The sequence below is a fragment of the Apiospora aurea genome (assembly GCF_038362705.1).
Source record: "Apiospora aurea strain CBS 24483 chromosome Unknown utg000010l_segment0_segment0, whole genome shotgun sequence".
NCBI lineage: Eukaryota > Fungi > Ascomycota > Sordariomycetes > Amphisphaeriales > Apiosporaceae > Apiospora > Apiospora aurea.
Window position 1 is genome coordinate 3,340,713 of NW_027117397.1, and position 9,561 is coordinate 3,350,273.

The window sequence follows — 9,561 nt, forward strand, 5'->3', positions numbered from 1 at the left end:
GCCATGTTTTATATGCGAATTACGCTTATCACTTTCACTCCTTGCATCAAGGCCGATATGGCTGTATCCCAAGCTCGGAGACCTCGCCCCATTAGCTAGGAATCGGTCTGGCTTTGGCAGTCAGAAGCAGAGGATCTGGACAACGGCGCGTGGGCGAGCACGAGCCAGGTGACAGAACATTGCCCTCCCACTGGCAGTGGTCTTACCAGATCCACTCCTCAGGCCGTCCTGTTCGAGGGCTGCGCCTTACCCATTAGGCACCCACTCTCCGGCTCCCATGCTTGATATGAACTCCAAGCATCACCATGCGTCTTCTGCAGCGCCAATCCGATGGCAGCTTCTGCCTGACGAAGGATTTTGTCGACGCCATCCCGCCGTACGCCATCCTCTCGCATACGTGAGGTGACGATGACCAGGAGGTCACGTTTCAGGATGTGAAAGAAGGCACAGGTCAGCGCAAAGAGGGCTACCGCAAGCTCGAGTTGTGCAGCAAGCAAGCTTCCGCGGATGATTTGCAGTACTTCTGGGTTGACACTTGTTGCGGAGTTACAAGAGGCAATCAATTATATATTTCGCTGGTACCAGAACGCGGCCGCATGCTATATTTACCTGCGCGATGTGTCCACAGGGGATCGCGCGCACCCTAACGAACCGCCCCGCGCAGCTTGGAGGTCAGCGCTTAAGAATTGCAGATGGTTCGGCCGAGGCTGGACTCTCCAAGAGTTAGTTGCTCCAACGTCGGTGGCCTTCTTCTCTAGGGATAGCCAGCGACTCGGCGACTCGGCCTCACTGGAAACGCTACTGCATAAAATCACGGGAATCTCGACGGGCGCCCTACAACGAACGCCCCTGTCCAACTTCACGGTGAACGAGCGGATGTCCTGGCTTAAGACGAAACGCAAAGAGGACCGGGCCTATTCCTTAATCAGGATCTTCGACGTCTATATCCCGCTCCTCTATGGCGAGGGGGAACACAACGCATTCATACGCCTTCCTTAGGTAAAACGAGGGTCTGCAGGCAGAAATTGGAGCAGCCCGGCAGAGTCGTCGCGAAGAGGTTGCTAGCGAGGTGCAGGACCACGGCCAAGGTGTGGGTGGAGGCGCAGCCGCATTGGTAAAAGGTGACGACTTGGTTGTTGATGTCAGCAGGCGCCGGCGCCGGCGGCTGCTCGTCACTGTTACTGTCGCCGCCACCACCCTGGGCTATCGGAAGCACGGAGAGCACCGTGGCGGCGACATTAAGGGCGAAGACCAGCGCGCAGGCCAGGATGCAAAAAACAAGGCCGGTGCGCCAGACGCACATGCGCTTCAGGGGTCGACATCCTTCGCATTGATGAACGCTGGTGAGAATACTTTATGTTTACCCGCGCCATAGCCGGAGAATGTAGACATTCTTGTAGATGATATATTGGATGTTGGAAAATGTAATTTTGGGCGGAGCTACCCTTACCGTCCTGCTCGACCTCATCCCTCGCATCAGATATCCAACAGCAGCCTTATTAGTCAAACACTCAAACATCCGATGACGACAGTGACGGGGGTTTCAAATAAGGGCAGCCCGTGAATCCGTTCGACTTCAGTAGGTAATTACTTATCCAATGCTCGGATAGCACGTCGATTTTAGTAATTGGCACCAGCTACCTTGGGCAGTTCAGTTCGCATGTGGCGGGTTCCTTGCAAACAGCTACATCTACGCAATATGACAGTGGGACACCAAGCCAAAATGAAGGGGGAGGCGGAATATGCCCTCCCGGCTTACTTTGATTCCCCTGTATCATCACTGTACTCAACCGTGGTAAGATTGATATTCTAGGCGGCAGCTATATAACTCGAGGTATATAACAAAGTTAAGTAGAAAATTGCCGTGATCAACTACTTCCTAGCTAGAGAAGAACACGGCTTCTGCGCTTTATTAAGGATCGTCGTTGTAAATTGCCTTGTTAGATAATGCAATATATTGATGATGCAGCAAGTGGGAGGGTTGCCACGCTTTGCTTTCGCGGTCTTGACATCAGGCTGCATACAGACCCCAAAAGCCAAGGCGCAGCAGGCTGTCCGCAGGCGGCAGAGGAACATGAGTAGAGTTACAGTTATCACAAACATGTATTGGAACTGTATAGTACGATACGACATGCACTGCAACCAAGAATAAATCGAGGCATCGAATGGTTACTCCGCCTTATTGGCCGACTTCTCTTCAGTTGGTTACATTCTCAGCCCCCATGTTAATTACACCAACCCTCTTGTACTAGGCACCACTGTGATTCGGCCAACAAATCACACCGGTCAACCAAAGGAGGGATTGAAATACCAGGACTGTTCAAACAATATTGGTATGTATGTAACTCCATCAGCTCAGTTCCACAGGGACCAACATTGGATTATTTGCATGTGGCCCTTCTAAAACACCCTCCTGAGTGATATCCACGGCCTGCTCCTCGGCCCATTCCATCAAAGTTGCATGGTTTACACACTGGCGCGGAATCGGGTACTCTGTCTCTAGGGAAACCCCTCTCTTGCCTCCCCATTGGAAGGTAGTCAAGGTAGTATCTCCTCGGCATAAGGCTACGACTCGTAACCATTCGAGACAATGCTCTAAGTTTGCCAACAAGTTATTTCAGTAATTGCCAGAACAGCTTGTAGGACCCTGGAAGTGACTGGTGCTTACCGACGTGGGCCTCCTCCTCTTCCTGATCAATGGTCGACCCGTTTCCTGTGTAGTAAGAACGATAGATCCAATGCTTTAGTTTCTTCTGTGTCACGGTGAAATATGTCAGTCCTGAACTATATACTGCAGTACAGGTTCTCCTCACCAGACAATGTAGTTCATGATACAGGCCCAGCTGTACCAGAACTCCAGAGCCGTCGGCTAAGTGAATAGACTCGGCCCCTGAATGATCTAGCCAGTCCTCAGAAACCCGTATGTTCATTCCTTGATGAAGTTTCAAAGTAGTGTCCTGTTTTCATAATCAGAGAAGAGGAACGATCACTAACCAGACAATGCTCTATGCCAGGCTTCGTCAAGCTCCGGGCCAGGTTTCTTAGAGAAAGGACTACTCCGATGTCCGTTCTTATCAAAGTAGGTGGTTTCGTACTTGACAGCGATATCTGCTGGCGCTGATAGATACAAATTCTTCAGTATAACTGGTCAGCAAAAGGAGTGGGCGTCAGGCCAGCATACAGGGCAGTGGAGTTGCGCGCTGATGTTGATGTGCCCCAAATAGATGCACAACATAGATAAATAGACATATATTGAAGAAAAGGAGCCCAATATTCAAGGCATAGAAGTTCCACCCCCTGGAAACACGTTTCGGTGTCTCTTGGAGGTCGTCGGAGCTGTCTATCATAACCAAAGGCTCGGAGAATTCGTCTGAAGCCATTGTCGTCAGAGTATACGTCGAAGCTATCGATCTTCAAGATGGTTATTGAGAGTTGAAAGTAAGATAAAGTAGACAGGTTTGGGGGAAGCTGTGAAAGGGGCAGTGCCTACCTAAGTGCTACCGAGTAAGTAGTTATACCTTATGCGCTTATGTAACATAAGTTATTACGCAAAGCAGCAGATTTGTGTCGGCATCGACATTCCAGGAGAATCATACTTTAGATACCCAGCGGAGGATATGAGCAGCTACTAATCCTTTCACAGACTACACCTTTCATACAGTGTTCCGTTTCTAATAGATTATTCTAGTATTAACACCGGCTGATGAGAAAACACAAATACAGTACCGATCTCTAAAGTGATTACCTGTCAATTGAAGTGTCTAGTATGTGGGAAACCAACCCCCCTTCTTGTCGACATAGTTAACCTTGTTGAAAAATCAACTAGTGCTCAAGACTGCACTTTACACAAAGGAGACCAAAGGAGCTATGTATGTAGAATCCCCAGACTCCTTTCACTAGGCCGAACTAGTTACGACCCTCACTTTTCCAAAGGTTGCCAACTGCCTCATCTGCATCAGCCGCAGCTCCTAGTACATTTTATTAGCACAATTGTTTAGTGTATTATTTGGATGGGCTTGTGTTCTTACGCTTTTCAACATGAGTCTCAACTTTATCTAAATTCCAAAGGTTCCCAACCGCCTTATCTGCATCAGCGGTTGCTCCTGGTATTAAATCTTAGTATTTTGGTTAGACCGTTAACGGTGATAATGATAACTTACTCTTCGAGCTAAGCTCCTGGTATCCTGTAGGTTGGGCTGTTGAGGCAAGTGCATAGCCCGTGATAGCTAAAGTAATTAACCAGCATGTGGTCTTTATGATGAGGCAAATGGTAATTATCAAGTTGTAGAATTGTACTAATTATAACTAGGAAGAAGCGGATCTGATGAGGATGATTCTGAGGTTCCTTGATATTAGTCCCACGAAGGAGGCCAATCTTAGACCTTTTATCTTTTAAGTAGGCACCTGATGATCAGCTTCACTTGGCCCGTGTTTGTCGTTGTCGTATGTTTGCAGCGCCGGAGCGGGTGCTTCGCAGTTAAACGTCGCCTGAGACACGGGGAGGGATATCCAGGTTATTCGAAGTACCTGTACGGAGTATAGAATACATCGACGGTAACCCTAAGGCCCTTCAACACATTCGATATATAGCCTACTTGAGGTTTACTGTTTACAGCCTAACTTACGATTTTCCTACGACATCTACGGTGCCACAGAAGAAACACCAACCAGTAAAGCTGATTGGTTTATATTTATATGCCTTTGTGAAATGGATGTCCCGGATTACATACAGTGTGCCGGAAATTATAACCGTCGGGGTAGTATAATCTTTTGGGTGTCCTTATCCCTCCCGCTGTATTATTGACTAGGGTAGCAATCTGCAGGGTTCATCGGCTTTCTTAGCCTTAAAGATTGTTATAAAGGCGCTTACAAGTTATTGGGTAAGGCTAAATTAATTTGTTTAATTCATGGGTAGTTGAACGCTAACCAATTGCACGAAGTGATAATGAGAAGATCAGCCCACAACGCATATATGTACAACGTTGTAGATATTTTACCGAGCGGAGGATCTTCATTGTACGTAATATGCGCGGCGCTTAGATAGGGAAAGATGTGACATACTCGTATGGGCTCATATGGACGATGACGTAGAAACCTTTTGCATGTGTATGCTTTTAGGAAGTATAATCATAATTCAATTAAAGCAGTTATTGCACTACAAGTATTGAATCCGGCTTGACGAGGAAACAAAATTCCACTAACCACCTAATTACATGTGATTACAGGTGTAAGCATAGCATTACATACAATAAAGTTGGCAAGAATGCTCTCCTGCAACAGGGCGGAAAGCCAGGCATTTTACCTAGCTAATGCGAAAATATGCTGAGGTCAGATGTATTAACCATTCGCGATTCTGCCCAACCGCGTAAGCGGTCCCATTTCACGCACTCATGAACGCTGTGTACCTTGGAGAATGGTTTACCCTCGTGCCAAACAAAAGTCGCCAACGTTGGATCACCTCGGCACATTGCGGCCTCGCGCCAGTATTCTAGACAATGATCTTTGTAAGAAGACAGGTCAGCATTGCATGGCGCCTCTAGGTTATAGTAATAGTACCTACCAATATGCTGGCTCTCACGGATTTCCTCATCCTGCGTCATATTGCCGTAATAGTAATGCAGTCCGAGATGACGGCGAATACGCTTCTATCTTTCTTGTTAGAAACGTGCATGGTGAATCGTCGAATTAGGGTGTGGAGTGAATCTGCGTACAATGCAGTGAAGCTCATGGAACACAGCTAATTCTGCGATGTATCCCGATCCATCTTTCATCGCTATGGATGACTCTCCAAGATTTTCAAGTTCCTGGGCGGTGATCTTAATCGTCATTGCTTGAATTAGAAGTAAATACAAGCTCAACAATCACTTCCAGGGTAAACTCACGTTTCACAAGATTTCTCCAAGCCTCATCCAGCTCATCTCTTGGTTCTCCTGTATAAACGTTATCCTGTTCGATGGATCTCCAGAGCGTGGTTTTCTCATAGGAGATAGACGAAGTTGCGGGTGCTGCTACATGTTCAGCTTCTCTGTCCTAGGCCCTGCCTAACATTTCTGTAGCGGAACTTACAGTATATAAGCTTTGGCCGAATGCATAGATCCGCTCGCTGAGATTGATGGTGTATCAACCAAATCCCGTTGGATAGTATGAGCATGAGGCCAAGCAGAAAGGGGAGCCCACAAGAGGATGATCTTGATGACGCGTCTTTCCAGACAAGTCTAAGTGATCTTCGGTCGTTTCTGAGAAACGAAGCACCTTCGTAGGTATCCAAAGTCATGATCGTATAACCTAGTGAGGTCTGAACAAATTTTATACGAAACCGAGTGTTGTTTTAGGTGAACTGAGACAAGAGTTAAAGATTTAGGTCTACATTCGCTGCGAGACTAATAAGGCGATTGTCCTGATATGTTTTCCTATGCCAAAACGGGGCCCAACGGGTTGGAAATTGCATTACGAGTTTTAGCAGTTAGCGAATGGTACATTGTGATATCTCTGCCTCCACCCCTCCCCCCATTCTGAATTTTGCATCGAGCTATAATACGACCCAGTTCCACCAACATACCTATGCAGTATGCAAGGTGATTCGATAGCCTTGGTCTGCACGGTCTTCCCTTCCTAGAATGCTGAGTGCGGTCCTACCAACCAACCGCATATGCACTACTACCCTAACGTGCCACACTGCTGCCTTGAGCCCAATGATCATAGATGACCAGGTTGGTTGGCCCGAGATGCAGTTCTAAGTATAGTAACCAACCCTGATTACAGTCAGTCCTTTGGTCTTTGAACGGGGGATGGCCAAATTGATGGACCAACGGTTATCTCACCTTTCTTTTGGCTACTGTTCGCTACGTTTACTTTCGTCTGATATGGTGGTCAATCGTGCAACATTAACTCTGTGGACTAATTCGATAGAATGACTTCGACTTCCACTGACAACACCATTCTTCTCTATGTCTTCAGCGTTGTATTCATCATCGTTCCCTCGGTTGCCGTGGCATTACGCTTCCAATCAAGACATCTGAACCAAAGTCAACTATATTGGGATGACTGGACCATCCTTATCTCCTTGGTACGTGCATCTACATTCCGCGATGTATTCATGTCTCTAACGCAGGCTTTAGGTAGCATGCATCACGACGGCTGTATTGATCATTATAGGTGCGGGAGATGACATCAACCTCCCTCATCACCATAAAGACTGATGACATCTTTATAATTAGGTGTTACAGCTGGTGTTATGGGTCAACATACGCCGCTCGATGCTGCCGGAAAGCCCATCTATGACCAGAAATATGACATATTTCAAAAGGTAACTTGTCTACAAGCCACCTCCTTGCCTTTCTTCTCACAAGTACTCGCAAAATGCAGACGCAGTATGGAATATGTCTCTGCCAACTCTTCACACTCGGACTTACAAAGATCTCGGTGATTCTACTCTACCGTCGCATCTTTGGTGTTGATGGCCGCCGTTTCAATATTATATCCATGGCCCTCATTGTTACGGTCGCCGTGTGGATGGTGGTGTTCTTCTTTACGAATGCCTTTCAATACACACCTTTCCATTCAATGTGGGGACGGGTGACTACGCAGGCACATCCAACATTCTCATCCAGCACCTCAATGTTTCTAGCTCAGTCTTATGCTGATGCGGCTCTGGACGCTATCATTATATCACTGCCCATTCCACTTGGTATGTTCCACCGCCATACATACTAGCTTTACAAAGCTGATATGTGTTACACAGTTTATAAACTCCACATGAATACACGAAGAAAACTGCAAGTTGGTGCCGTGTTTCTCATGGGAGCGATGTGAGTTTATGACTTCACGAACCGGTCTATAGCGACGTGGCTGACTCATGTCTAGGACGACCGGTGCGAGTGTAGCCAGAACCGTTGTTCAATATGGTGTTGCTAGAAAAGGTAAAGTGTCATTCCATATCCGGCTTGCAGCGTTTCTGATTTATTTACAATAGCCGATTCAAAGAACGTGGACAAAACATGTAAGTACATGCCAGGAGCATCTCAGAGGAGACCAAGTTAATAATGACCAAGATTATCTCTCCCCCATTCAATATTGGCCTTTAATCGAAGCGGCACTGGGCATTGTTGGAGCATGTCTGCCCCTGCTTCGCCAAATTGGCCAAATATACAATGTGAAAAATCTGGCCTTGCTCTGTTCAACCAGAGCGCTTTTTTCTGCTATCGGGATGTCCATTCGCAGCAGCCGGCAGTCGGCCAAAGAGAATGCAAACGGCCGCGACTCATCAGAGAGCGATTTCCGCATCAGAAATCAAGACCCTGCGCACAACGATAGGTGGCTGAGGCCATACGAGCTATCGTATGTGTATCTTTGCGTCTATATCCCACCATTTGCGTACTGATGAGGGTTAGGATACTTCGCACCACTATGAGCACCACTATCAACTCTGAGACTGGGGTTGACTCCAACCCAGTCGCTACTCCTCCTACCGAGGGTATTGGGTATAAGAAATCATTCCAAGTTACACATTGATTCTTATGCAGCGAAAAGGCAGGAAAAGGATGTGTGGGATGCTTGGCACAATAATCAATTCCTTATTCGTAGTGCGTTTCGCTAGCAACAAGTTCGGTCCTTCTGTTCTGGCGGTAGAAGTTAAATAGGAGCCGTGTATGAAATGGCTCTCGTAACCATTCAGGGTTGGAGTGGCATTTCAACCAGAAATACCTTTAGATCAGATATCCCAGAAGCTACTTGGGTTTAAACGGATATTTAATTCTTGTTCTTCTTTTACATAGACTAAGCGTACATATCTTTTATAGTAGAGGATTACGTCCATACTATCCGAACCCCTTTGATTACTGGATGCCCCATCTACTATGCATTTCTATCATCAAAACCTGTGCTAGAAAAGGAGTCACTCATACTGCGAAAGAAATTTCAAGGTTTCCATCATCTTTGGGGCGGACTACACGGGTAAGACTGGTTGAATTGCTACGTTGGAATAGTGGTACAAAAAAGCCTGGCTGAATTGATTCGCTAGGTAGGTTCGACATCCACTGCATCCATACACACACACCCTCGCTCCCCGCCCCCACGCTTTGATGTACGTAATACCATGGACAAACTAATCCGCCCCCTCGGGAGGTGACACCCCTATGCACCACGTAAGCTTTCTCCGATTTGACCGGTTGAGTCGCACCAGGTACTTAACTTCTTTTTGTTTATCGTCAAGCCGGTCCTTAACGTCTTGCATCTCTTCGTTTTGTTTTCATTTTCAACCTCGAAGATCTTCTATAAGTTTCCAGCGCAAGCAATCCTGCACTGATCGATCAATCCCCAGACCCTTTCATGGCTTCTACGACGAGAATTGTCGAGCTCTCGTTGCTCATTGCTAGGGAGACGGCCAAAGTCGATGATATCCTCGTCAGCAAGAACTTGCCAACCCCATCCCTGGATGAAGACGCCCTTCAGCCCATACCTATACCTGATGAATTCGCTGATATCAAGGCTGCGAGACTTGCAGTGATTGAGGCCTGTTCAGAGTTGAAAGACCTCATGACTGGCCCGAAAGAACTACTGAGG

General features: G+C 47.0%; 3 protein-coding genes across 3 annotated transcripts; 1 reads left to right on the forward strand and 2 right to left on the reverse strand.

The window, feature by feature from the left end:
- Positions 1–305: 305 nt before the first annotated feature.
- On the forward strand, positions 306–1,375 carry PG986_014996 (uncharacterized protein; the record flags this gene model as incomplete). The annotated part of the gene is made up of 3 exons (XM_066851218.1): positions 306–397; positions 693–864; positions 1,019–1,375. The coding sequence occupies 3 exons, from the start codon at positions 306–308 to the stop codon at positions 1,373–1,375; spliced, it is 621 nt and encodes a 206-aa protein (XP_066693456.1).
- Positions 1,376–2,350: 975 nt separating this feature from the next.
- PG986_014997 (uncharacterized protein) lies at positions 2,351–3,380 on the reverse strand (the record flags this gene model as incomplete). The annotated part of the gene is made up of 4 exons (XM_066851219.1): positions 2,351–2,595; positions 2,669–2,932; positions 2,995–3,144; positions 3,182–3,380. 4 exons carry the CDS (start codon positions 3,378–3,380, stop codon positions 2,351–2,353), a joined length of 858 nt encoding a protein of 285 aa, XP_066693457.1.
- A 1,926-nt stretch (positions 3,381–5,306) lies between these two features.
- Positions 5,307–6,151, reverse strand: PG986_014998 (uncharacterized protein; the record flags this gene model as incomplete). Its single annotated transcript, XM_066851220.1, has 4 exons — positions 5,307–5,645; positions 5,712–5,830; positions 5,883–6,005; positions 6,067–6,151. The coding sequence occupies 4 exons, from the start codon at positions 6,149–6,151 to the stop codon at positions 5,307–5,309; spliced, it is 666 nt and encodes a 221-aa protein (XP_066693458.1).
- Between the last annotated feature and the right edge of the window lie 3,410 nt (positions 6,152–9,561).